General features: G+C 55.8%; 1 protein-coding gene across 2 annotated transcripts; it reads left to right on the top strand.

Moving 5' to 3' along the window:
• Nucleotides 1-27,603, top strand: NAPA (NSF attachment protein alpha). Of its 2 annotated transcripts, XM_024236555.3 has the most exons (12): nucleotides 1-96; nucleotides 264-702; nucleotides 11,883-11,962; nucleotides 14,522-14,638; nucleotides 19,631-19,677; nucleotides 21,680-21,757; nucleotides 21,999-22,054; nucleotides 22,128-22,212; nucleotides 23,065-23,169; nucleotides 24,329-24,397; nucleotides 25,478-25,528; nucleotides 26,856-27,603. In XM_024236555.3, the coding sequence occupies exons 2-12, from the start codon at nucleotides 605-607 to the stop codon at nucleotides 26,955-26,957; spliced, it is 888 nt and encodes a 295-aa protein (XP_024092323.2). In that variant the 5' UTR covers nucleotides 1-96; nucleotides 264-604; the 3' UTR covers nucleotides 26,958-27,603. The 2 variants fall into 2 exon arrangements, with proteins under 2 accessions (XP_024092323.2, XP_063576239.1); XM_063720169.1 differs by having other exon boundaries at nucleotides 25,478-27,603.
• Nucleotides 27,604-27,923: the final 320 nt, after the last annotated feature.

The raw sequence follows: 27,923 nt of genomic DNA, 5'->3' as shown, positions 1-27,923 counted from the left end.
CCTTTCCAAGTGAAGAAACTGGCGAGACCAGCCGCGGGGGCGGGACTAAGCTCTGCGCAGAACTGTCAAACCCGGGCGTGGGCCCCGAGCTGTCACGTGAGTGTCCGCGGTCAGCTGACTGTGCCGGAGTTCCGCAGGGAGGGCGAGGGGGGACCCCCCCGCCCCAGCGCGAGCCGAGGCCTCCTGCTGATTGGTGGAGGAGGATCCAGCGGCAACACCGTGGGGCGGGGCCTCGACGGTGGGTACTGCCATTGCTTCCGCAGGGTCACGTGGGAGGTGAGGTACAGAGCGCTGGGAAGAGAGTGGAGCGCCGTTCGCCGGTATGTGCGCATGCGTTGAGGTCTCGGGACGCCGATTGGGGGGTCACGAGTCACGGGCGGCGTGCGGCGGCTGGTGGGGGCGTGGCCGGCGGAGCCGAGCGCCGCGTTACGAGGCCGCTGGTTGGCCAGCGCTAGTCACGTGGTTCCGGGCCGCAAGCGGCGCGCGCCGGTGCGACGTCAACGCAGCCGGGCGAGTTCTACCGACCTGTGTTCCGCGGCCGGGCCGCGGCTGAGTCTTCCCAGGGCCAGGGTTGGGCGCTTTGCTGAGTCCCCTTGTGGCCGCCATGGACAATTCCGGGAAGGAAGCGGAGGCGATGGCGCTGTTGGCCGAGGCGGAGCGCAAAGTGAAGAACTCGCAGTCCTTCTTCTCTGGCCTCTTTGGGTGAGAAGCGGGCTGAGGGGTCGGCCGGGACCTAGGCTGAGAGGACGAAGGAGTCACGCTTGGAGGTGGCGGGTTAGGGCACGCAGAGCTCGGGCCGAGGGGACGGAGAGGAACCTGCAATGAGGTGACATGGCCTGAGGCGGCAGAGGGGACACAGGCTGAGGTCCAAGAGCCTGGGCCGGGGCCACACGGTTTGAGGAGAGACGGTCTGACGTAGCGGAAGGGATTTGGGCTGAGGACACACGGACCGAGGCGACACTATCTTGAGGCGAGGAAGGGGACCCAGGCCGAAGACAGGCCAGCGGGCGGGGGAGAACCTGGACCGAGGGAGTACGTCCTGAAGCCTTGGAGGGGACCGGCCTAGGGGGACGGAGGGAGTCCGGGAGAGAAGCCAGGTCCGGAGGCTTTTCGGAGCTCTAGGAGAATCTGTTTCAAGGCTCTCAGGCGGCAGTGATGGGGCCTGGGGCCTGGGGCTGAGGATGCCTGCCCGAGGGACTGACCTTTTCAACCCCTGGGGCAGTGGATTTGCGTGGGCCCTGGGCGGTGAGGGTGGAGGCTGAAGGGGGCTGACACCAGGCGGAGGGGCTCAGGGCTAGATGATCCTAGGAGCGGTGAGCCGCGTCTGAAGTGTGGGGGGTGCATGGGGTGAGTACGGCCCTGGTTAGCAGTGACTAGTTTAAGGACAGCTGAGCGGAGGAACCCGGGATGATGGAGTCAAGACTGTGGAGGTCTCAGCACTTTGGGAGGCCGAGGTGGGCAGATCATCTGAGGCCGGGAGTTCGAGACCAGCCTGGACTACATGGTGAAACCCCGTCTCTACTGAAAATACAAGAATTAGCTGGGCCTGGTGGTGGGTGCCTGTAATCCCAGCTACTCGGGAGGCTGGGGCAGAAGAATCACTTGAACCCAGGAGGCGGAGGTTGCAGTGAGCCGAGATCGAGCCACTGCACTACAGCCTGGGGGACAGAGCGAGACTCTGTCTAAAAAAAAAAAAAAAGGGAAAAACCTGAGGAGGCCTGGGTTGAGGCTGGAGACTCCTGGGTCGGGGAATGCGTGGTGGTGGCTTGACCAAGGAAATGGAGGGATAACAGGGAGAGACAGGGGGACTGAGAGAACCAAAACGGGGATCAAATTCCTGCTGTGTGATCCTCGAGTAATAGGGATGACAGAGACATGCTGAGAAGAGGGATGGGAAAAGGCCTGGGAGACAGAACTAACGCATATGACATGGCATAAAACTCACGTTAGCTCCTAAAAGCTGACACGACCATCCTGTGATAAATTTAGTGGCTTAGAAGTGTCAAGAGCCCAGGTTTGAAATGTGGCTCTGCCACTTACTTCATGACTTTGGGTAAATTGTTTAGTCTCCCTGTTAAAGGAGATCACAAATCAAACCTACCTCCCATTTGCTATGAGTGTTAGAATTGAGCCTGGCGTGGAGTTACATCTCTGAGAGTGTTAGCTGTTGTTAATGTGACTTCCCAGAAGGAAACAGGTTTGGAGCATGCAGAGAGCTGATGGGGTTCAAGGTGGGCGCCCGAGCGGAGAGGTCTGGGAGGGGTCAGGAGAGGGAGAGACTGAGAAACATGAGTGTGCTAAGAGGAGCTGAAAGGGAACAGAAAAGGGATCCGCAAAGACTTAGTAGGGTTGAGAGGAGCATGAGGCTCTGGGCAGAGGAAGGAGAAGGGAGTTTGGCAGGGGGCGGTGGTGTGTGTGGGGGGGTGGGATCTGTGCTGATGGGAGGACCCGAAAGGGTCAAGGGGAGGCTGTGGAAACTGAGAGGAGGACTGGGAAAGGACTAATGGGTTTGTAGAGAGAAAGGTGTGTGGTGGCCACTCAGAAGCAGAGCCTGGGGACGGTGGTGGGACTGGGAACATCTGCAGAAGGCTGGAGAAGGGGGTTTGGGAGGAGGGCCTGGGGATGGGAAGAGACTGTGGTAGGAGCCTGGCAGAGGCTGGTAAGACACGAAGGAGAGGGATCTTTCCAAGAGAGGAAGGAACAGGAAAAGGGCTCTGGGCCACGCCCCTTGTTTGAGGTTGGATAATGTTTAGCAAAAGAACTTGAAGAACATGATGGCGAATTGCCTGGTGTGGAGAAACATCCGGGGCTGATGGACTGTATTGATTAGGTGAAAAATGTTTTATTTTAGAGGCTGCGAGGAGAGAGAGGGTGTGTGTGTTTCTTTTTCTTCACAAGGGGAGAAGTTCAAGTGCTGTGTTTGGGGGTGGGGCCACGAGCTGGGTTTTTGGTGATAGTTTTCCTGGGTGGCTCTGGGTATCTGGTCCCTTTGGCCCAGGGATTAGTGGGCTGTTGGACTGTGTGCTTGGAGGGAGCAGCTAAGTCAGCCCCAAGGCACTTGCTACCTGGTTGGGAAGGCAGGATGAACAGCAAACACCAGTAAAGTGGAATTACCTACTGTACGGAGGGGCTCGATTGTCATTCCTGTGACTGTCTGAGCTCAGAGGAAGCAGTGTGAACCAGGGGGAGGCTCTTGGTGAGGAATGAGCTGGGCCCCAAGGAACCCCAGGACTTGCTGGGGAGTGGGGCCAAAGAGGGTGCTCTAGGCAGCAGGGATGGTGCAACAGAGATCTACCGTGAGGGGAGGTTCTGCCTAGAAAGACAGGGAACTGAGATCCAGAGGGATCAGAAATGGCTTCCTGAGGGAGAGGCCCCAACCCTGGGGGAATGAACATGAGTTCTGGGGTGCTCTCTGGCAGGGAGCAGCACTCCAGGCAGGGATTATGATGGAGCATGCCTTAGGAAGATGGAACACAGGGAGTTCCATGTTAGACCATAAAGGTGGAAGCGGCAGGTGAGGCCAGACAAGGAAGGTCTGGTGAGCAAGGGCTGGGCCTGGAGGAGGCACTGGAGAGCTCTGAGGAGGCTAAGGGAGGCCCATCCTGGCGAGCTCCTGTTTGCCTTCTAGAAAGGACTGCAGCAGCTGGTGTGGGGGAGAGTGACAGCAGGAGGCTGTTGCAGTGCCGGTAATACTAGCAGATGCTGGTTATTAAGTGCTCGCTCTGACTCGGACCCAGGCCTGGGCCAGGATGGGTGGTGTGGATTTAGTCCTCACAAAATCCCCGTGGAGGTAGAGAAACTTGGGGGCTTAGAGAAGTTGACTTATTTGCCTAGCCCCACAGTAAGTGGGAGAGGTGGCATTCAAACCCAGTTCTGTGTGATTCCAGAGCCTTCTCACTTAGCCCCTTTGCTGTGCTACCACGGTAGTTTCTCCTCGAGGTTCATGACCATCTCTGGGCACTACATTTAGGAAGGATGTTGGCAAACTAGGTGTGTTGGAGAGCCGCCACCCTCTTAATTGTCCCCCCATGGCTGTTTTCTCCAAATATTTGAAAAAAAGAGCTGGTGTGTTCATCTCAGTTCCTTCCAGCTCCCAGAGGAGCTGACCTAGTGCTGTGGGAGTGTGAGTGAGATGAGGACAGAGGGCAGGGAGGATGGGAGGACCTGCTTGACGGGTGAGAATCACTCAGGCACCTCCTCCTCTCTGGTCTGGGTTTGCATGTGTTCAACATTTCATAACCCACCTTTATTCAAGGTCCTTGGTAGCTGCCGGGACTGGAGAAGGGAGCGTTGGGGCTCAGCTTGTCCTTGGTGCCTCTCCCTTCCCCTTTGGGAACCCCAGCAATGACAGCGTCCCACATTGAGGGGCCTCTGCCCCTGTCAAAGGGCAAGTCAGAGAGCCCTCACCTGGGACGCAAGGCGGTGCTGTCGCCTGCCTTGGTGCTCAGACGCCACCCTTGCTCTTCATTATTTCTGGGCTGCCAGACACTAGGGGGCTTTGATGCACCAGCAGCCACTGAAGGCGACAGCAACAGCCAGTTAGGAGAAGCTCAAATCCATTCCTGTTCCTCCCCTTGGTGATGGGGGCGCAGCTCAAACTTCTGCTCTGGAAGCAAAAAGACGGAGACTTCCTAACTACAGTACAGAGTGAGCCAGCAGCAGAAGGGGACAGCTGAGTCCAGGCGCTCTAGTTCCTCCTCCCTGCTGCGTGTCTCCTGGGGAATCCAGAGTGCCTGCTGTGCCCTTTGGGGATCGTACAGGTTCTGAATGGCAGCTCTGTTCCCTGGGGCTTTTCCTCATCCCTGATGTCTCCCAGCCACCTCCCCTGCCCCCAAAACAGCCAAAATAAAAACTTCCTTTCTCTTGGATACAAATGTGTAGAGGGCGTTTCTTTATCGGTGAAATGAAAATCATGGTAACTGTTTCCTCGGGTGGTTTTAAGGATAGATGAGACGATGCGTGGGTAGTGGTGGGAGCACGGTGCCTGGCTCTGCTAATGTTTATTAAGGGCTCACTGTCATCTTTATTAGTAGGTATTGTCATTAGAAGTTGAGCTACAAGTGCTGGAGAAATAGGTGGCAGAGGGTGTTCTGTATACAAACAGTGCATTCCTAAGATCAGATCTTGACAAATCAGTTCCTGTTTGAACTACCTGTAGGCAGTAACTGCAGGACCCTGGGAGGGCCAGCTTGTCTGTACAGGGCCTGCCCGGGGTCTTGGCTGAGACTGGTGTGGGCATGAGCTTCCAGATTTCTCTCCGGACTGCCTTCCTCTGCAGAGCATGCAGAAACCCCGGCACCATTTCCAATGGGCACCCTGGTGAATCACAGTGCCCTGCCAGCTGCCAAGATCCACAACTGAAAACTTGGCATCTCTTGCCCAGTCTCAGAGTGGAGTCTTTCCTGAGGGCACACAAGGTTTCTGGGGAATCCGACAGTTCCTGGCTTTCCTGATGGGTAGGACTTTGCTGCCTGGCCATACAAACATTTCCGTCTCCTTTTTGGGATGGGGCTACTGAGAGACAAGGGTCTTTGAGAATACCTTTTAAGAAAAAGGAAGCACATTCACCCTTGGTCTGTGGTGAAATATAATCCCGTTGGGGTGCAGGAGGGCATCCGTATAAGAAAATAAGAAACAGGGCACCTGCCAGGCCGTGTGGCAGGTGAGGTCCTGGCTCTGAGCTTATCATCTCGAAGGGCCGTGGGCCTGTATGTATTTTGAGCATTGTGCAGTAAGGGGTGGGGCAGTGGGAGGCCAGGACTCTGGAAGCCGAAGGAGGAGCAGCACTTAGCTAATCTGGGGTGGAGATGAAGCCCATGCTGCGATTCTGAAGTAGGGAAGCGTGCCTGGAATCGGTCCTCTGCGGGGCCTGATGAGAGGGATGCTCTCGTTTACTGAGCGCCCGCGGTGTGGCCAGCTCTCTGCTGGGCACGCCGTGGGGTGCTGCCTGCAAGATTGCTCATGCTTCAGCAGCCCTGCAAGGTGTGGAGTCTTATCCCTAGTTACACATGAGGAAACGCAGGCTGGCACGTGATGAGCTGGTGCTGAGGCCAGGCCTGTCTGACTACTGTCAGCATTTATTTTATTTTATTTTATTTTATTTTTACCACCACAAGCAACTCTCTAGAATTCCCATTCCTGGGTGGCAGGCACCCCTTTGAGCGTATTTCTCTTCCTTTGTATAATAGCAACCATTTGAGCACCTTTTCCATTCTGCGCTCTGTACCAAGTATTGAGTATGTGTCATTTCTCATCCTCCCAAAGACTCCTCCCAGGCCAGATTCATTGTCTCCATTTTATTTCATTTTTCATTTTTGAGAGACAGGGTCTTGTTCTGTTGCCCAGGCTGGAGGGCAGTGGCGCGATTGTAGCTCATTGCAGTCTCAACCTCCTGGGCTCAAGTGATCCTCTCACCTCAGCTTCCCAAGTAGCTGGGACTGTAGGCATATGTCACCATGCCTGGCTAATTTTTAGTAGAGTTGGGGTCTCACTGTGTTGCCCAGGCTGGTCTCAAACTTTTGAGATCAAGCAACCCTCCTGCTTTGGCCTCCTAAAGCCCTGGGATTGTAGGTGTGAGCCACTGTGGCCAGCCATGCTGCCATTTTATAGATAAAGAATGGGATCTCAGCACTTTGGGAGGCAGAGGCAGGAGGATTGCTTGAGTCCAGGAGTTCGAGACCAGTGTAGGCAACACAGGAAGACCCTATCTCTTATTTAAAAAAAAAAAAAGCCTCGGGGATAACTAGCCCCAGGTTGAACACTTAGCAAAGTACCTGAAATGGACTTCAGCCCAGGTCTCGCCACCCCAAAGTCATTCTCTTTCTACCCCTTGTCTTTGCCCAGACAGGCATGTCACAAGAGGGTCCTGTGGCGATTTCAGAGCTGGGCAGTTAGCCTGTGACGCTTTATTCTTTCACCGTTGTTAACCGGGGCCTGTGGAGAGATGGGAAAGCAGAGCTGGGCTCAGGCCCCGCCCTGCAGGAACTCATACTCTGCTTGGTCAGGCAAGGCCCACTGCAGAGTGGCGGGAGGCAGCTGGTGGTTTCGCGCTTCCAGGTGATACTGGTGGCGGTGCCTTCAGGATGCTGAGCCTCTGGCAGCTCCCAGCTCCAGTGCAGTCAGTGGACTAGCAGGGCTGGTGGCCCCCGGCTCCTTGTGCCAGGGTGGACCCTGCACCACAGGCAGCCTTAACTTTTTCTGACGTTCCTTCTGCCTGTTGGCTTGTTACTGGCAGGCTCGATAGGGGCCTGGCTTAATTCATCCTCCTTTGCCTGGAGGGTGCTCCACGCAGCTCCAGCAGAGAGCAGCCTCTGCTCGTGAGATGAGGGAAGCCTCGGCAGTACAGGCTCCCTGGCTTCTTTAATCTAGAGGAGGGGTGGGAGCAGGCAGGGACCTTGTCCTCCCTCCTCATTTTCCCGAGGACCCTTGGGCATGGGGAAGGAAGCCTTCCTGATCACTGAGTGAGAGGCAAGGGCAGGACTGGATCCCTAGGGCCCCAGTCCTCTTTCCCAGCCCTGCTGCTTCCTGGCAGGGTAAGCTTGGACAAGCCCTCTGCCCTCTCTGAGCCTCAGCTTCCTCGCCTGTAAAGCAAGGGCGGCACCCAGAGGGCTCTCGTGAGGAGCTGTGGGCTCCTTCCAGGGGAGTGCCCGGGAGGCAGGGAGCACCATACACCAGCCGTGATTAAGGCACATGGTCTCGAGAGCCGTGCAGGAGGTGGGCTCACGGGGAAGACACAGGCATGTGATGGGCCCTAGGACACCTTCCCCACTGAGGGTGCTGACTGGAGACTTGGAGCAGTGGGCCTTAAGTCTGAGTAGGAAACCGTAGGCCTGTGGCTGTGGCTTCCACAGAGGCAAGAGAGATAGAGTGAGTCGAGGACCCGAAATGGGGGCCTGACTTTGTCCACCCTGCCTCGTGAGGTCCTTCGGGAGCTGCAGGTGGTGGGTCAGGGCATGGTGTATTTCTGGCAGCCAGGAAGTGCCTGCCGGATGGAGGAAGGAAGGAGGGGGCTAAGACTCTGCCCTGCACAACCCCCTGGCCCAGGTCCCATCGGGCATCTGTGCATTCCTGGCAGTGCCCAGCCTTCCATATGGCAGTCGCTGAGGTTGGTGGCTGTGTTTGGGAGACCTGAGACTCCTTCCTCCGCCTTGGAGGGGGAGAGAGCAAAGCTGAGCGGGTAATTATAGACAGCCCTGCATCAGGCAGCCCAAACCAGTTCCCTCTATTCCCGGAGTGGCTCAGAGCTGTGGGATGGGAGGAGTGAAGCAGAGGCAGCTTGGGGGAGGTCAGTGGGGGAGGGACAGTCAGCTGTCACATGTGCTGCCGCCCAGGCCCTCAGGAGAGGAGGCCCAGCTAGCTTTTCCTTTCGTGTACTGTTATCTCGTGGCACATAATAAATGCTCGGATACCTGTTCCCCAGGTGAATAAATGTGTATGTGAATGGCTTCTTCAGGATCTTCCACTGGAACCTAGGCACATCACTTTCCCCCTTTGGGGACTTCACTCCCATTTCTAAAAGAAGAGGATGGGACTCTGGAGATCTCCTGTCATCCCCTGGCCATGGTAATGGGCAAGACCGCGGGGTGCAGGGGAAGAGGAGGCAGGCCTGGGGCCTGAGCAGGTGTTAATCCCTCTGGCCTTTCCACCCCACAGTTAGAATCATTGACCCTGTGCAGGGTTGGCTGTGCTTAGCCTGGGATCATAGAATTTCAGCCCAGGCAGCTGGTAGGTTTTGTGTCCGTCCTGTGTCTGCTCTGTCCCGCTGAGCTGAAATAAACCCAGCTGGGCTGACTCCTCTCATTGTTGATTGCCTGCTGTGGGCCGCTCGGTGACGTGGGTCATTTCTGCTCATCTAGGGTCTGTGCTTTTTCAGAGAGTGCATGGAGCTGGATAGGACTTAGTCACACTCAAGAAGAAGGGAAGGCTGAGCTGGGGGACCTTTGGGGTGGGCAGACCTGTGATTAAGGTCTGAAAATGTCACTTTAAGAGAACATTCCAGAGAAGGTCCTTCTGAGGGTTTTTTGCAGCCAGGCCCCAAAGGGACCTTCAGGATTCTCAGCCAGAAGGTTTTGAAAGTTTCTTACCTCTCCAAGGCCAGGAATGGGTTCTAAAGAAGTCATTCCAGGCTGGGCACGGTGGCTCATGCCTGTAATCCCATCACTTTGGGAGGCCGAGGCAAGTGGACCACTTGAGGTCAGGAGTTCGAGACCAGCCTGGCCAACATGGTGAAACCCTGTCTCTACTAAGAATACAAAAATTAGTAGGGTGTGATGGCACACATCTGTAATCCCAGCTACTCAGGAGGCTGAGGCAGGAGAATTGCTTGAACCCGGGAGTTGGAGGTTGCAGTAAGCTGAGATCGTGCCATTGTACTCCAGCCTGGGCAACAAGAGCGAAACTCCATCTCAAAAAAAAAAAAAAAAGAAGTCACTCCAAACAAGGCCCAAGGTGTGTTGGGCCGGCTGAGGTGAGGTGGGTGAGGGAAGACAGAGTGCAGCAGGGCGAGTACAGGAAGAACACATTGCTCAGAGCCACTTCCCGGGGACAGCAGAGGGTGGGAGACAGCATCAGCACAGCCCCAGAAGGCAGAGGGTAGGCTTTTCATCTGACAAGATGACAGAGAGGATAGGAATAAATAGATTATTTACCTGGTGTGATGTGGATTCAGGAGGCCGGGATCCCTGGCCCAACCAGCCCGCCCACCGTGGGAGCATTTATTTGCCTGCTGACATTGCCAGGCCTGGCCGCTGATCTGATCGCTGGTGGCTACTTTCCAGGTAGTCAGTCTCAGTCAGTTTTTCCTTCTCAAACTCACCTGATCAGCTGAATTACCTGGGCCCCCCAAATCCCAATTGTTAAAAATCTCAATTGCAGGCCCCATCCAGACCCTACTGAGTGAATCCCAGAGTGTGTGACTGTGGGACTCTGGTTTGATAAAATGAGCACTTCATGTGGCCGAAAGGGATGGGCAGGTTGGACACACTGAATCCGCAGTGCAGAGGGAAGGAATGCTCACATCCCAGCTCCCAAAATTACCTTTGAGCCCCTCCACAGCTGGGGTTGGTGTGGACAAGTTTCCAGGTATAATGTTGGGCCAGTTGATACAGGGTGTGGGATGGGGTGGTGAGGACAATTTGAATGGGAAAATACCCACTCCTCCCTTTTCTCTTCGTTAAAAATAAACAAAACACTAGTTATGCCAGTGAAGAGAGACCCTGGTATCCATTTGGTGGGACTCCAGAGTGTGTGGATTTTATTCTACTGATTATGTGGATGTTGGGAGTTTGAGCAGTTACAGAGACTACAGACCTCGCGAGCTAAGCCTGGTTGTATTATTAAGGGCAGAAGAATGCAGTGGGACTTACGGGTTTGAGGTACTAATGAGGTCCCCCAAGTCAAGAGGAGGCTCATTATGTACATGTGGAGGTCAAGAAGCCAGAGTGAAGCTGCTCAAACAGGGTGCCCTTTATGTTTTTAAATTCCTGTCTATCTCCCAGTGTTGGACAATAAGTTTTTGGGGGGTTTTGCTGTTTTAAATAATGCTATGCTGAACATCCTTGTTACTTTTCTGATTAGTTTTTTTAGGATAAATTGCTAGAAATGTACTTCATTGCTGGACCACAGGGCCAAATATAAATCCTAATACTTAAAAATATGTGTGTGTGTGTATGTATAGATATATACACACATATATACATATACACATACATATATACACGTGTATATATGTACACGTGTGTGTATATATGTTATATATGTATTTTTTCTTGAAAAGATGTACAAACAGTTGAAAAAAATTCAGACAGTACAAACGCGGGATGCCCAGTGAATAAGTCTGCCTCCCACACCTGGCCCTCCTTCTGCAGGCTCCACCTTAGAGAAAAATGCTGTTACTAGGTTTTTGTGTATTTTCCCAGAAATATCCTATGTTTATATAAACATGTATGTTTCTATTCTTTTCACTCTATTTTTTATTTATTTATTTTTTTTTAGACAAGGTCTGGCTCTGTCGTCGTCCAGGCTGGAGTGCAGTGGTGTGATCTTGGCTCACTGCAACCTCCGCCTCCTGGGCTCAAGTGATCCTCCCACATCAGCCTCTCTAGTAGCTGGGACTACAGGCGTGCGCCGTCACACCCTGCTAATTTTTTGTATTTTTTGTAGAGTTGGGGTTTTGCCGTGTTGCCCAGGCTGGTCTCGAACTCTTGAGCTCAAGCAATCTGCCCACCTTGGCCTCCCAAAGTGTTGGGACTGCAGGAGCCATGAACCACCACACCCAGCCCACCCTCTTTTTTTTTAAACACAAATGGGAACATTTTATATCTACACTTTAAAATAGTGCTTCCCATTTCTTTGTATGACTGTGTGATATATGTGCCCAGTCCTGAGCTGGTAATGACACACTACAGGGCTGCAAGGTCTTTACTGAGCAATCACAGAGTGCAAGGCGCAGGATTAAGGCTCCCTCTGTGAAAGCAATATGATGTCTTAACCTGGGCTAGTCCCCCAGAATGCTTTGCAGTCTCCCGGGGAAAGGGGATTTGTAGCACGCCTGGGACCCAGTGGGCCCCTAGTATCCCAGGCAGGAAGTAGAAGAGGCTGTCAGACCCTGGGGTTGTGGTGGGGTCAGGAACTCTTCGCCCCACTACCCCAGCAAGCACCCAGTATCTACCCCAGTGCTCCTGGAGGGAGCCGGTGGGCCCGAATTGAGTGTGCCATTGTATGCAGGGGCAGGGGCCCCAGACTCAGGAGGCCTGGGGGAAGCTGGCTTCACAGGTGAAGGGTGAGGGATAGGGGCACGTTTGTACCGGCACTGGAGCAGAGTGCTTGCTTTCTCTTGGATAGCCGACTAGATTGTCTCCTTTTTTTCTTTCCTTTTTCCCCAGAGGCTCATCCAAAATAGAGGAAGCATGCGAAATCTACGCCAGAGCAGCAAACATGTTCAAAATGGCCAAAAACTGGAGTGGTATGTCATCTCCGCTAGAGCTCCTCCAAGGTGCTCTCCTCTTCCCTCAGCTTCCACTCACACAGGCCTGCCCAAGACATTGGCCTTGAGGGCCCCTTCTCTTTTTATGCCCTCTCCGGACAGAGAGGATGGGAATAAATAGATTATTAGACCTAGATAAACCCATGTGGATTGATGAGCTCTTAGAATCCTCCTTAAATTCAGAACTTCAGGTTTCCTGGTAACTTCCTTAGTGCTTCCATCAGTGTCTAAATTCTAGGCTGGGGGAGGATGTTCAGGTGATTCCAATAACAACATGAATCATGGCTAATGTTTGTTGAGTACTAAGCGCTCATCATTTAATTGTGTTAGCACAGCAGCCCTAAGGGTCGGTCTATAAGTATCCCTATTTTACAGATTTGGAAACTGAGGCTTGGCTTAGTCTCTTGCCCAGGGTGCCAGAACTAGTAAGTGACAGAACCAAGATTCACAAACCAAGGCTCTGACTGCAGAGCCTGAGTGTTTAACCTGCCCCAGTGAGGCAGGATAGCTTCACAGAGGAGAGGGGTGGGGAGGAGCCCCCCTGGGCTCAGGGAGGCTGGAGATCTGTTTGGAGCTCCCTGCAGGCCCAAGAAGTCCAACAAGCCAGTGTGTTGAGCCCTTTTGAGGCTCATTTCATAATACATCTTTCATGTCACCAAGATTGAACTAAGGAAATACAGCAAGAGACCCAGTGTTTGAACGCAGGGGAGGAATTTCTGACCGTGGAGGACAGGGAACCTGGTGGTGGGACCATGGAGGCAGGGTGCAGAGGTGCACAATAAAATTGATTATCATCATTTTTGAGGATGTTGTTGGTTTCCCAAAAATTCAAAGAGTTATTCCTGAGTTTTCACAAAATACGTTGTAAATAAAGCCAAATGTTTTTTGTATTTTTATGCTCCCAAACTTAGAAAATTCCTCTAGAGAAAAAAAGCTATTTTTTAATTACATAGGTGTTGCTTTTCCCCTAAAATTTGTTACCTCTGCCCCCCAACTCTTCAAAGAAAAGTCCTAGGTCGTTTCCCCCTGGTAATATCCCCTTTTCTTGAATTTTTTTTTTTTTTTTTTTGAGACAGTCTTGCTCTGTTGCCAGGCTGGAGTGCAGTGGCGCGATCTCAGCTCACTGCAACCTCCGCCTCCCTGGTTCAAGTGATTCTCCTGCCTCAGCCTCCCAACTAGCTGGGATTACAGGCACGTGCCGCTACGCCCAGCTAATTTTTGTATTTTTAGTAGAGACAGAGTTTTACCATGTTGTCCAGGATGGTCTCTATCTCCTGATCTCGTGATCCACCCACCTCGGCCTCCCAAAGTGCTGGGATTACAGGCATGAGCCACCGCTCCTGGCTGTAATTTTATACTCAAATTTGGAACTCTTGAAAATAATAATGAAATCATATAGTGAAAACCCGGAAGGCTTTGTCTCTTCTGCTGCTCAAAACTTAAGAGGATGGGGCCAGGCCTCCTGGTCCTCTTCCAGCTCAGAAACTCTGACTCAGATTCAGCTGGAGGAGAATGAAGAGGAGAAGCCTCAGAGCTGAGCTGGAGGTGGTCAGCTGCACGAGGAGGAGGAGAGACGCTGCTGCCTCCCAAACGTCAGTTAGGAGATGTGTGGGCAGAATGGCTTGGGACCCACAGAAGCTGACCGTGTGCAGATGAGCACAGGATAGACGAGGCTTCAGGCGCGGTCTCTTGTGCCCTCCGCCCATGGGCACTGGTCTGCATGTATTCATTCTTGGTGTCCACATCCTGTTTCCCTCTCTGGACATGCAGCTCCTGGAGGGAGCCGGCTCTGTGTTGTCCGACCCCAACTCCATGAGCCTCACAATTCGTGCAAGTGCCTTGTCCATGGGTATCTGCAGTGAAGGGAACAGAATGTGAACAGAGGCAGAGGAGTTGGGAGAATCAGGAAGAGCTTTGGGGAGCTGTGGAAAAAGAAACAGGACTTGGAAAGGGGAGTAGATGGGAAGGTGTTATGTGGTTTAATCTCAGTTGCCCCTTGCTTCCCAAAATTACCCCTCCGAAGCCACCCCATGATTCAGCCTATACTTTGCCTTCTAGTGGTCGTTCTGGGCCCTGTGCTTCGAGGCTCCCCTGGGGAGGACTGCCCAGGCTGGGAGGTGCAGGAGGCCACCTCACTCTGTTTTATATCCTTTCCAATTCAGCTCTGTCTGCTTTCTCCTTGGATCTTTAGAAGTGGTGGCCCTGGAAATGCCGGCATAGCTGGGATTAGGGACATGGCATTTTACCTGGGCTTACCCTGGCTCTCTTTCCATATACCTGGGGCTCAGGGCCTTCCCCCGAGGCAGCTTCCTGCCGCCCTCAGAGACTGTCAGGTAGGCCACCAGGAGCCTTAGCGCAGGAGCCAGCAGACCTGAGGTCTAGGCCTCAGTCTGGGCTCGCTCAGGTCACCCTCGTCCTATCTTGAGGACTCTTTCCGCATTCTCGAGAGCCCGACCCACCTCCCAGGGCAGGGTCTCTGTGGCTTCATAAAGTGTAGAGCCCCACTGAGGCCGGGACTGCCCTTCTCTTCTGTTCCAGCTGCTGGAAACGCGTTCTGCCAGGCCGCACAGCTGCACCTGCAGCTCCAGAGCAAGCACGACGCAGCCACCTGCTTTGTGGACGCCGGCAACGCATTCAAGAAAGCCGACCCCCAAGGTGAGGGCCTCTGCAGGCCACACAGGCTGGCTGCCTGGAGCACCATCCTAGCACCCTGCATCAATTTCTCAGGTTTCCTGGCGGCTCTGGTTTTTCCAGTGGCCGACATGTGATAGGCTGGCAGGGGCGCGCCTGAGGCAGAGTGAGCGTTGACTTTAGAACTGGCTCCCTTCCTTCCAGTTGGCATTCGCGCCCTGCTCAAGTCTCCGCCCCCCTATCTACCGTGTCGGTGCAGCTGATCACCCCTTCCCAATCCCGGAGCATTTGGGAGTGGGAGTTCATTGCAGACCCACCGCCTGCCGGGGAGAGAGGAAAATCTGTTCCGTTGTCAGAATTAACATGCAGAAGGGAGTGGTGTGGGGGGCGGGGAGGGTTCTGAGACCAGCCAGGTAGGAGTTGCTGCCGAAAAGGGAGCGGAAATTAGCCCAACCTGGCTTCCCTACATCCTGGGGAGGAATTAGAGAGAACAGAGCCCGAGATGTAGTTGCCAGAGAACAAATTACTTAAAATGAGAGTGTGCTAGGGACAGAAGCCCAGTTTGGGGCTGACTCATGGTGAGAAAACAGTTTTGTCCCCCTGGGCGCCTCCTGAAGAGGAAGTCCAGCCCAGTGTTTGCATGTGGCGGGAATTTTAATTTATTTTTTAAAATGTTGGTGCCAGGTACAGGTTGCTAATTAGAAAGCACAGGCAGTTTTTAAAAATGACCATCTATTGTCACTGTCATCTCAGGGGAATGGAAAATATATGAATCTTTAAAAAATAAAAAGCAGCTATATAATCTTGGAATAAAGGCCTGTCCTTCCCAAGAGAAGACAGGTTTGCAGCAGTGCAGGGAGCTTCCCCCATGGATCAGCAAGCACTGGTTCACATGCCGTGTTTGGGAACTGCTGGCATATCCCTTTGTCGTGATCTGACATGTTAGTTCCCAGACGTGGATAAATTTGTATTGACCAGTAGCTCTTCTCTGTCCTTAGACTGACCAGTTGCTCCTCACCAGCTGGGCATTTCACGCGTTGGCCTCAGTGGTCACATGGTGGGGCTCAGGCCTGGCAAGAGGCCAAGGAGCCGCCTTGTAACTGGGTGGGCCATGGGGCTTGCCTGGCTGGTAGCACTGGGCCACAGCAGGCTGCGTGGTTGATGCAGTGATGACCCAGGGAGACCCTGGGTTGATTTTAAGCTTGACTCGCCACAGGGAGTCTCCATGCCTTCCATTAAGCTGCCCCGCCAAGCCTTTCCTTCTGCTCCCTGGGAAACTGATTGGCCTAGAGGTGCTGTCTTAGCATCTGTGATGTTCAGCTGCTGCCCCATCTGGAATGACTGGAAGGACACTCTGGGGCAGCACTGAGCGCCAGGCTGCAGAACAATGAGGGCCATTTGCTCTTTCAGCAGACCCCTCACTTCCTGCAGACAGGCCCTGCCTGGCAGTGGGATATGGTGGGGTCCCTCCCCTGTGTTTGATCTGAGCTTTTCTAGCTCTCCAGCGAGACTCTGCAGGGTGTGAGCCTGGAGTCTGGATGTCGCCCTTCCCTGGCCTTAGGAAGCTCAGAAGGTGGCTGAGGACTCCACCGGTAGGAAAGTATAAAGATGATGCCACATCCAGGGCACAGAGGCCGACTTGCACAGAGCTGAGGCTGGGGGTGGTGAATTTGGCTATGGGAGATCTTTCAGGGAAGAAAGGGGGCAATTCTGAAAGGAGAGCCTCACCTGGGTAGAGCTGAGAGCAGGTGCCATGTCCAGAGCCCTGGGGACGTGGTGCTGAGCAGGGAGGGGTGTTAGTGCAGCTTCCAGAGCTACAGCCTAAAGATGTGCACCCCAGCCATGACTCCCAGTGGGGCAAGGGGCACACTGGCATCAAGGGCAGCGGCTGCTTTGTGTCTGAGGCTAGTCAGGCCTCACACAAGGCCAGGTGCAGTGGCTCATGCCTGTAATTTCAGTGCTTTGGGAGGCTGAGGCAGGAGGATCGCTCGAGCCCAGGAGTTCAAGACCAGTCTGGACAACATAGTGAGATCCTGTCTCAAAAAAAAAAAAAAAAAAAAGCCTCACAGAGAATGTCATGTAGCAACTGTGTGTGGCTCAGCAGCACAGGCAGTGGGTGGTCTGGGAGGACCCTGGGCAAGTCAGTCTTTTGGGCCTCTGTTTCCCCGTCTTTTAAAGCAGAGACTGCTGTGAGATGATGCAGTCATGCCCAGCGCGGCACCTGGTGTGTGATAAACTTCCAGTCAGGACACCCTTGGCTTTCATCAGTCCAGGGGCCCCGGCCTGCCCTGGGCTCCCCACAGCCTCTGCCCTTGGCCGGGTGCGTTGTGAGACAGCGCTGGAGGCCCGATTTGGAACCTTGCCTGGCTTCCCCAAGCAGGTGGCCGGTGCCCTGGGGCCATCCTCATCACTGGTCTCCTCAGCAGCCTAGAAGGCCTCTGTCTTGGGTCAGCATTTCTAGGGCTTCCTCCAGGACTCCCTCCAGAAGGACCTGCCCCCAAATGGCAGCTGGAGTGTGCCTGAGGCCCGGCTGGGCTCCCGAATTCCTCTCCCTCTGCAGCGGGTGGCCTGCTGCCACCTTGGTGATGCTCATATGTGTTATTGGTTCCTCAGTTACCCAACCACGGCTGCTGCTCAGGGCACACTCGGGCCAGCGAGGCCTCTTCCTGGGCCTGCCTGATAGCTGGGGCTGGGGGCAGTGTGTGTACCTGGGGCAGGGAAGTGGCCCGGCCCCTGCTTGTCCCCCACTTCCTCCCCAGCTGCCATTTACTGGGTTTCTACTGTGTACCAGATGCTTGGCATCTTTTAACCCATTTGATTTATTTGTGCATTCTGTGATTTGGCCCCATTTTACTAAGGAGGAGATGACCAAGTGTAACCAGGAAGGGCTTCAGAGAGGCAGAAGTCAAGCTGGGCATCGCTGCTAGGAGTGATTGCGGGGATGGGCGGTGGCCTGGGCCATAGCTCCCCAACTTGGGCTGTATTGCTCTGAGCCCCTTTCCAGCCCTCTGTGGGTGGGTGCAGGAGGGGCCAGGCCACAGAGCTGGGTGTTGCTCCACCTGTCCGAGTGCACAAGGCCTGGTGACCTGAGATAAGAGTAGCAGTCATGAGTGTGTCAGAAGCTCGTCCGGGAGCCAGCTGGCCCAGGTGTCTGCTGGTGGCCTGCCGCTTTCCAGGCATGGAGGGGACTTAACCCCATGGGTCCATGTTGCTGCCTGGGGGTAAGCTGTCTCCCTGCTGCTACTGCAAGGACTGTGCCATGCTGACGGCGGGTGCTCCAGAGCCAGTGCCAGCAGGCCCAGGTGGCAGCTGCAGATCTCACTGCGGAGCAGCAGCCTTTGCCGCCTCAGCCCACAGGGTGCCAGGTTGGTGTCCTGGGTGTTCTGGCCAGGAGAGTGAACCAGTGAGCAGCCCGGGGCCTCCATGTGGAGACTGCAGCCAGATGGGGCGGGGCAAGGCGGGCCTCTCACCTCACTCCAGCTGCTGCTCTCCTCCTCTGCAGCGCGGCCCGGCTTAGCCGTTGGTTCTGGGCCCGCTGATTACAGGATGTGTGTGTCTTCAAACTGCCGGATTTAGGTTGTGTTCTCTCCCCTTCCTCCTCATCTGCCCCCTTTTTGCCACCGTTTCCACTTTCTGCTGCCACAGTCTCTGTCTGTCAGCCCTAGAACGTGGACTGAGTGCTGTACCTTCTCTCAGTCCCTTTTGGATCCCCAGAGGTCTTTCCGAATTGGACAAAACCTACAGACCCCACTCCCCAGAGGAGTGCTTATGGACCCCACTGTTTACATGTCAGAAGGAGGGGTTGGACTCCCTGAAAGCCCAGCCACAGACCTGAGACAAAGAGCCTCTGTTCAGATGCCTCCCCACGGAGGGAGTTTGGAGTCCCATCCAGACCTTGAGCCCCTTGAGAGGAGCCCAGCCCCAGCGCTTCTTGGTAGCACCCTCATCTCAGGCGAACATGGCCTGGGTGACCATGGAGACCCCCACGGTGACCAGGAACTTTCAGATGCCCAGGCTGAAGCTCAGAGCTCATGCCCTGTGGCCTGTCCAAGCTCCCTGCCTTTCCCTCTCCCCAACCCAGGCCTCCCTCCCCACAACACCCCTGTCCTCCTGAGATGCGCTAAAATGGTGTTCTTAAAAAATACCCCCTGAGAGCTCATTTCTGTCTGCTAGAAAATGCCTCCCACTCATGCTTTTCTCTCTCCTCCAAATAACTTGTCAAAAAAAAGCCTTTCCCAAATTTAAAATCTTGCAAGAGATAGTACAACAAAGGTAGCCCAGTTCTTCCTCAGTGCCATCCTGGTGTGTTCAGGTTTTTTGGCAAAACCTTTGAGGAGCTGGTGGGTGGCAGGACCAGGTTAAAGGGACTGAGAGCAGAGAGCTCCCGACTGCTGAGATACGAGGAAGAGGGGGCAGTGGAGAGCACACTGAGGGCTCAGTGTTGATGACATCCAGCCTCTTCGTGCCAGAGGTCCAGGTCCTCTTCGTGCAGGAACAGAAGCTGCTCAGGGTCCTGCAGAGATGGTGGCAGAGCCCAGGTAGAACCTGGCACCCCTGTTGCCTCCAAGACCACCTCAGATGCTGGCTTGGCCGCCTCCCATGCCCCCTTCCCCTTTGCCAGCAGCTCAGTCCTTCAAGAGCAGGGCCTTGGCAGGTCTGTCTTAAACACCCGTGGGAGTCTGGCCATCAGCCTGGCCTAGCACTGCTGTGCCCTGTCCCTGGGGTTGTGGGAAGCTGGTAGCATCCTGGCAGCCCGAGGGGAGAAGGGCTCCCCCGAAGCATGTGCCCAGCAAGCCACAGTCTGCAGAGTCAGCCCTCTCACCAGATTTCCTGGGGCTCAGGGATTCTGTCCCCTTCTTCCCAGCCCCTTGAGAGTGTGTGGCAGCGCTGGCAGCTCTGAGTGCCTGTTGATCTCTCTGCTGGCAGCCAGGTGCGCCTGCGTCCACCTCCTCTCCTCGGCTTCTGCTGAAACGACTTCACTTTCTCATGTTTCCTCCCACCTCCCTTTCTCTCCAGAGGCCATTAACTGTTTGACGCGAGCAATCGAGATCTACACAGACATGGTAAGGGCCGCTTGCTTGTCCTGACACCCCCCGGGTCCCACTGCATTGCCCCAGCCTTGCGTCCCCTCTTTCAGCACCCCCAGCACTGTTCTTATTCTGCGGCCAAACCAGTTGGGGAGGGGGAGGTGGGAGCTGGGGGAATTAGGTCACCTGAGCTGGCCTGGGCTGGCTGGGTCTTCACCCAGCTCCCCACCAGCCTGACAGCCCCCTCACTCCACAGGCAGTCATGGTTTTCATTCATAGAACTTAGGTTATTGAGCTGGGCAGGGTGGCTCATGCCTGTAATCCTGGCATGTTGGGAGGCTGAGGTGGGAGGATCTTTTGGGCACAGGAGTTCGAGACCAGCCTGGGCAACATAGCAAGACCTCCTCTCTACAAAAAATTAGCCTGATGTAGTGGCATGCACCTGGGGTCCTAGTTCTTGGGAGGTTGAGGCAGGAAAATTGCTTGAGTCCAGGCAGTTGAGGCTGCAGTGAGCTGTGATCACACCACTGCACTCCAGCGTAGGCGACAAAAAAAGACCCTGTCTCAAAACAAAAAAATTGGGTTACTGGAGAGTGTGTGTCCGGCACTTCCCCTTGCCCAGCCTTCCCACGAGTGTCGCATTTGATGATCATCTTGCAGCAGGCCACAGGGGTGGGCTCTGCCAACGACAGATGCAGACCAGATGGGCAGCTGCCAACCGGAGCCAGAGTGAAGGGTCCCACCCAGGCCGGGGCTCCTGTCAGTGTTTTCTCTCTCCCTCTTTTTTTTTTTTTTTTTTTGAGACAGAGTCTCTCATCCAGGCTGGAGTTCAGTGGCGTGATCTCCGCTCACTGCAAACTCTGCCTCCCAGGTTCAAGCGATTCTTGTGTCCTAGCCTCTCGAGTAGCTGGGATTACAGGTGTGTGCTACCACGCCTGGCTGATTTTTGTATTTTCAGTAGAGATGTGGTTTCACCATGTTGGCCAGGCTGGTCTCGGACTCCTGACCTCAAGTGATCCACCCGCCTTAGCCTCCCAAAGTGCTAGGATTACAGGCATGAGCCACCGCGCCTGGCCAGCTCCTTTTTGCCTCTCCGTTTGCCCTGTCTGTCTCAGCCCTCCAACCCCAGGCAGGGACATGAGCCCTACCCCTTGCGTTCAGGGCAGTGCTGCAGGGATGACTGTGATTAGAACAATAATAGCAGCTGCCATTTATTAGGCCAGACACTGCAGGGTGGTTTAATCCACAGCCCTGTGAGGTTGGCATTATTGTCATCCCCGTTCCTTAGTGGAGGAGAGGGGCTCAGACAAGTGACATGACTTGCCCAGGGACATGCGGCTACAAACAGGAGTCACTGAGACCCAAAACAAGGTCTGGCTGAGCCCAGGGCCTTGCCCTTTCCTACTGCCCTCAGCAAGGGGGTGGCGTTGGACCAGCCCCTGGTGCAGAGCAGGTAGGCAAGTGCCTGGACACTGGGTGGAGGCGGATGGAAGGTACGAGGCCCTTTGGAACCTGAGGCCTCCCTGGGGACCTCTGGGTGTGCATGGGGGAGGCTGACAGATAGGTGTTGGCCTGGAGGCAGAGCTGGTACTCTTGGGCAGGGGTCTCAAGCCCTCCTTCCCATCCTGGTTTCTCCAGAGCCTTTTGCCAAGTGGCTCTGGACTGGTCCTTCCGCCTCTCTGGCTATTATCAGAGGCTTCCAAAGGGCCAGGGCCTTGGCCAAGTGCTCGTGCTCACATCCTCTCTGGTGTCACACCATCTGTGCCCTTGTGGATGGGATGGAATTAGGCTAAGGCCCTGGAGTGGCTTGTCCAAGGTCACTTGCTCAGCCCAGCACGCATAGCCAGGCCTCTAGTGCTGGGGCCCTCCCTTCTCACCCCTGTGTTCCTCCACCTCTCAGTCTTCTTCACACCTCAGGTCTTCTTCATACCTCCTCACAGGCGTGGCTGAGGGGTGGGAACTTGAAGGGTCATGGGTCAGCAGGCGGGCATGCAGGAGGTCATGAGTCACAGGCAGCCCCTTCCTGTGTCCCCTCCAGGGCCGATTCACGATTGCGGCCAAGCACCACATCTCCATTGCTGAGATCTATGAGACGGAGTTGGTGGACATTGAGAAGGTGAGTGGCAGCAGGGCCCTGCATGGGCTGGCAGCCAGAACCAGCGCTGCTCTCTCTTCTTCCCACCAGAGGAGTCCTCTGGTGTCTGAGTGCCGAGAAGGGGGCATGGGGCGCCGGCAGAACTTGGATAACGGGGACTGGCTGTGTCCCAGGCAGGCAGGGCGGAGGGTGTGGAAGCTTCACGGAGGCCTCCTCTCCCTTCCCTGCCCTCCCCTGGAACCCATCCCCCGTGTCTCCCCAGGCCATCGCCCACTACGAGCAGTCCGCAGACTACTACAAAGGCGAAGAGTCCAACAGGTAGCCCCCTTCCTGCCTGCCCCAGCCCCGCAGGGACCGCCACCACTTCCCCTCACTACTCCTCCCCACACAGCTCAGCCAACAAGTGTCTGCTGAAGGTGGCTGGCTACGCCGCGCTGCTGGAGCAGTATCAGAAGGCCATTGACATCTACGAACAGGTGGGGACAGGTGGGGACAGGTGGGGATGGCGGCTCCCACCCTGCCCCGTCTCAGGGCCTATGCCTCTTCCTAAGCTCCGGCACCTTGTTCTGGAACCACCCCTCCCCCGGCTTGCCCTCTGCCTCTCCCCCAGCATCCCTTGCCATGTCATCCCCCCACCCCGTCTTCAGCCTGGCTGAACGTTCTCCACCTACGACTCCATGCCGTGCCAGCACCGTCTCTCTCCCTGGCTGTGCCCCTCCCACACCCCTCGCAGAGCTTTCTGGAGGGGCCCAGAGTGAGGCTGGCTAAAGAACCCAGAGAGAGGGAATGGGAAGAACTGCCAAGAGGCCCAGGGTGGCCGTGGGCACTCCACCCCATGGCACGATGGTCCTCATCCACAGTGGGAGGGAGGGAGTGTCACATGGGGTCCCCCCAGCGTGCGCGGAGCCCTGCGTGATGGCCGAGAAAAAGGCAGGCAGCTGGCCCCCGGGGAGAGAGGAGCGGGCGCCGCCTCTCATGTTCCCGCTGCCTGCCGCCCCTCTGCCCACCGCCGTGCCAGCCTCCCGTTGGTCCTGACAGCCAGGCTGCCTCCTTCCCACTGTCTCAGGCTCTCAGAAGGCCCACAAACACCTGGCTACAGCCTCCACCCCCCACCCAGCCGCCATCACACCCTGATCTTGGTCACTCACGCACTGGCAGCTGACCTCCCCAAGCTGGTCCCTGGCTCCCTGCCCTTGGGGTCCTGGGTTAACAGGGCCTCACCCCGGGACACAGACCCAGCTCCCAGCTGGCCCCCCAGTGCCTGGCAGTGGCTCTGGGCCTCTGGCTGCTTGCCCTGAGCTCACAGTGCCACTTCTCCGTGGCTACAGGTGGGGACCAATGCCATGGACAGCCCCCTCCTCAAGTACAGCGCCAAAGACTACTTCTTCAAGGCGGCCCTCTGCCACTTCTGCATCGACATGCTCAACGCCAAGGTAGCACACCCCACGCCCACAGGACCACCGCACCAGGCCACCATGTGCTTATCTCCAGGCCAGGTCCTGTTGCCCGCCAAGAGGGACGTGCTCCTCCCTCACGTCTGGCCCCTGTCAGCCAGCCTGTGGATGAGAAGTGTGGTTCTCACAGCTGTGTTTCTTTGCTGGCGTCACCTGCCCACCCAGCCCTGGAGGCTTCTGCGGGTCCAGCTCCTGCCTCACCTAGTGCTTTTTCCTTCATGGGTGCACTTTTTGAATCCTCACTGCACCCCATTAAAGTCAGCACCATTGTCACCGCATCTTATGGGTGAAGATGGTGAGGCTGGGACGAGAGTCCCTTGTTTGAGGCCACATGACTAGGGACCTGCAGCCCCAGTGTTCCAGATCTTTGTGACTCCTGCTGTCATGGCTTTAGCTGTAGCTCACACATGCCCACCTATTTTCAGGACACTTGGCAAAAGAGGGGCCAAAGAGGGCAGTGGGACGGGGCATGGCCAGCGGGAAGGAGCTGGAGGGTTGGCGCTAGATTTTGCTTGGCCGGAGTTTTTTTTACCTTTGCCTGGCAGAAGCACGGAGTCCAGGATTTCCTGGTGTTCCTGGCTCACGGCCTGGGGTGGTGGCCCCACACACTCCACACACACACACACCACAGAGCCCTGCTGTGCTGTGGGCACCGGTGGTGGGCAAAAGCTTGGGCTTTGTCAGACCAGGTTTCCATTCCCACCCCATGTCTCACTGTGCCCTGGGCAGGTCACTGCCCCTCTCTGGATCTGTTTCCTCACTTTGAAAAGGGGGCTCACCGTTATTTGACCCTCTCAGGGTCCTCAAGAAGCACCAGCCCCAGGCCTGGCATGGAGGATGTGCTCATTTGTCCCCCGCCCCGGCTGAGCCAGGTGGGAGGACGCAGTGGGTGCCTATCTGGGGAAGCTTCCCCCTCCACCCACCTCTCCCTGCAGCCATCTCTGCAGCCAGGCTGGTGCTGAGCTCAGCTATGGGAAGGTACTGACAGACACAGAGCCAGGTGACACCTGAGGCTGGGGGAGGGGTGCACAGAGCTGACTCAATATCACCCGACATCCCCAAGTCCCCGCAGCTGCTAGGCCAGTAGCTGTGAGGGCCCTCTCGTTACTAACTCATCTTCCTCCTCCCTGCTGCCCAGCTGGCTGTCCAAAAGTATGAGGAGCTGTTCCCGGCTTTCTCTGATTCCCGGGAATGCAAGTTGATGAAAGTAAGTGCTGGGTGCTCCGGCCTCCCACTTCCCGAACCCCAGACGGGGGTGGCCGGGGCTCCAGGTGGGACAATCACCAAGACTTGTCCGGTAGTTCTCAGAGGGTGTCTTTGTTTTGTTTTGTTTTCTTTGGCCATTTGAGTCTCCATTTTCCAGATGAAGAAAGTACAACTCAGGGAGTACTGGAGCTCAGGATGGCTAGGTGGACACACACACACACACCACACATGACACCCCACACACACACCAAACACGTCACAGACACCACACCACACCACACACACCAAACATACACTACACACATCACACCACACACACCACACCACACGCTACACACACACCACACCACACACATCACACACATCACACACACTACACACACATCACACACAGCAAACACATCACACTCCACACATACTGCACACACACTACACACACCACACGACACACCCCTCACACACACAAAACACATCGCACACTACACACCACACGACACACACCCCTTACACACATTGCACACACCACATGACACACATCCCTCACACACAAAAAACACACTGCACACACACCACACACGACACACCCCACACACACCACATTGCACACACACTACACACACCACACCACACACACCCCACACACACCAAACACCCCACACACACACCACACACACACCAAACACACCACTCACGCACCACACATACACACCAAACACCACACATGCCCACACACACCACACCCCAACACCCACCACACACACCGACCCCCACCACACACACCACACCCACCACACACACCCCACACACACACACCCCCCCCCATACACACACACACATTCTGTGTGATGTTCTATGTTGGTAAGGTTGCTGTAAGAGCAAGCCGTTTCTGATTGAGTAGGGCAGCAGGATTGCAATACGCCCCTACCCATCCCCAGTTTAACCCACACGGATTGACCCTCTGAGAGTCCTCAGGAAGCCCCAGCCCCAGGCCTGGCGTGCAGATAGTGTGTGCTTTCATCTAATCCAGGCCAGACCTCAGGTCAGCGTGGGCCCCTGACCCGTCTCTGCCATTTGCTTGCAGAAATTGCTAGAGGCCCATGAGGAGCAGAATGTGGACAGCTACACCGAGTCGGTGAGTGCCCAGCATGGGGGGCCAGGCCCCTTCACAGGGATGAGTCTCCTAGGAAAGCTGCCCTTCTCAGACACACTCTCCCCTGACGTTCACCCATTTTTATCTGGCCCCCAGCCCACTGTCAATTTCTTTATCCAGTCACCCCAGAAACCTTACAAGTAGCGCCAACAGGCGCAGGGAGTGTTCTCCCCATTTTATAGATGGTGGCACTGAGGTTGGGGAGGTCAGGAGGCTCGGCCTTGGCCCCTCAGGGGCAGAGCTGGTGTTCAGAGCCACATCTGTCTGCCTCTGAAGACCAGGGTTCCTTGAGTCCCCCAGGTGAGTGTGTGAGACTCACAGTGGGCGCCTTGGGCACCCAGGAGGCACAGACGGGGAGGGAAGAGGTGAGAAGGAGAGTGGAGCTGAGGACATGGGAGAGGCGCCAGCTTCCCTCTGCTTGGTGGAGCCGCCCACGCGGCTCTCTCTCCCTTCCCTTTCTCTGTTCCCAGCGTTCCCGGGCTCAGTGGCGTCCGGCTCAGGTCCTGATTCGCTCCTCTAATGGCACATGTCAAGCATTTCTCCCTAGGTGCCCCTCGGGAATGGAAGCCCCTAACTGAGGACAGTGAGCAAATGCCATCCGGTTCCTCCTGCCCCAGACAGTGGGTGGCAGCTCAGCCAGGAGCTCAGGGAGGGGATGCCCAGCAGGCCGTGGCTTCTCTCCCCCGTGCCCCATGGCACTCAGGAGTGGCCTTTTCCATATCTCCAGGCCTCAGTTTCCCACCCATTCAATGAGGATGCTGGACTTTTTTTTTTTTTTTTTGAGACAGAGTCTCGCTCTGTCGCCCAGGCTGGAGTGCAGTGGCGCGATCTCAGCTCACTGCAAGCCCTGTCTCCCGGGTTCACGCCATTCTCTCGCCTCAGCATTGTGAGTAGCTGGGACTACAGGCGCCCGCCACCACGCCCGGCTAATTTTTTGTATTTTTAGTAGAGACGGGGTTTCACCGTGTCAGCCAGGATGGTCTCGATCTCCTGACCTCGTGATCCGCCCACCTCAGCCTCCCAGAGTGCTGGGATTACAGGCTTGAGCCACCGCACCTGGCCATGGACCTTTTTTTTTTAAAAGCTACAATATCTTTCTCCCCCAAGGGAAATGTTGTGCCCAGCATAGTCAAGACAGACAAGAGGGAGCTCCCATGGCTGAGTTGGGGCCTCAAGCCCTCCCTCTGCTCCTTCTCAGAGACCAGGGGTGACAGGGACAGATCTTGAAAACCTTGGGACAAGTGCCCTTGGGCTGCAGGGTTGGGAACGGGGAGGAGCATGGCCAGCCTATCACCTGGTGTGCCCTCAGGTGAAGGAATACGATTCCATCTCCCGGCTGGACCAGTGGCTCACCACCATGCTGCTGCGCATCAAGAAGACCATCCAGGGCGACGAGGAGGACCTGCGCTAAGCCCCACCCAGCCCCCTAGTGCCCGTCTTCCTGTCCCATCTGCTCAGAGAGGTGGGGCCGAGACTTGCTGGAGAGCTTCCCTCCTTTCCTACCTGGGGAGTCCCGCGGGCCACAGTGGGCAGGCGGCACCGGGGGTCAGCATGCAGGGGCACCAGAGGCCCAGGCTGCTGGCTGGACAGTCATCCTCTGTTCTCGCTACATCCCTTGCCCCCTGTCCATTTATTTAAGCCCCCATAGGTGCCCTTCACCCCCAAAACCAGCTGTACAGAATCTTTGATATGGACCTATTTGCTAGGGGTGCTGCCGGGGGTTTGGGGTCAGCATCTGGCCCCCTATCTCCTGACCAGCTGAGTCATGAGGCCGGTTTCTGTCTCTCCCACTTTTGTCCCCCAGCCAAGCTCTAAAGCACATGTAGCCGCTGAGACCTGCTGTCTCTGCTGGGGGCAGGCTCCTCTTCCCCCAGCCCCGGGAGCCTCCCCCAGCTTCCTGCAGCCCCGACCTCTCAGGTTAGACCCTGGGCCCTGGAGCTTAGGGGGTTCTCCCCCACCCCAGCCCCACACCTGCTCCTTCCCTAATGCTTTGAGGTTTTCTTGGTTGGAAGCTGCAGCTGGCCCAAGAAAGAAAATAAAAAACAACACTTGCATGAGTCTCTGTTCCTCCTCACCTCTGCTACCCACTCTGCCCCTGGGCCAGTCACCCGTCCCCCTCACACTCCTGGTCCCCCAGACTCTGGGCAAGCTCTTGGGAGGTCAGGGGCATGCATCCTTGAAACACGCATGGGCTGGGTCAGTTTCTAGGTGGGGGAGACCCAGGGATGGTGGGCCTGGGGAGGAGCTCTGGCTTGGGAGTCCCAGAGCGCCCATCTTAATCTTTCTCTGGGTTCTTGGGGTCCGGGGGCCTTGGTTTCCTCAACTGGGATGCACAGTGGTGATGCCACCCCTCAGAGCCAGTGGGAGGGTCGAATGT

Source organism: Pongo abelii, chromosome 20 (assembly GCF_028885655.2).
Source record: "Pongo abelii isolate AG06213 chromosome 20, NHGRI_mPonAbe1-v2.0_pri, whole genome shotgun sequence".
Classification (NCBI taxonomy): Eukaryota; Metazoa; Chordata; class Mammalia; order Primates; family Hominidae; genus Pongo; species Pongo abelii.
Note: the sequence above shows the minus strand (reverse complement) of the source record. Positions and strands in the feature narration are given on the sequence as shown.

Coding starts and splice junctions, on each gene's coding strand:
- NAPA (XM_063720169.1), top strand. CDS start 605: ATGGACAATTCCGGGAAGGAAGCGGAGGCGATGGCGCTGTTGGCCGAG. Junction 22,055..22,127: donor AAAGGCGAAGAGTCCAACAG/GTAGCCCCCTTC, acceptor CTCCCCACACAG/CTCAGCCAACAAGTGTCTGC. Junction 23,170..24,328: donor TCGACATGCTCAACGCCAAG/GTAGCACACCCC, acceptor CCTGCTGCCCAG/CTGGCTGTCCAAAAGTATGA.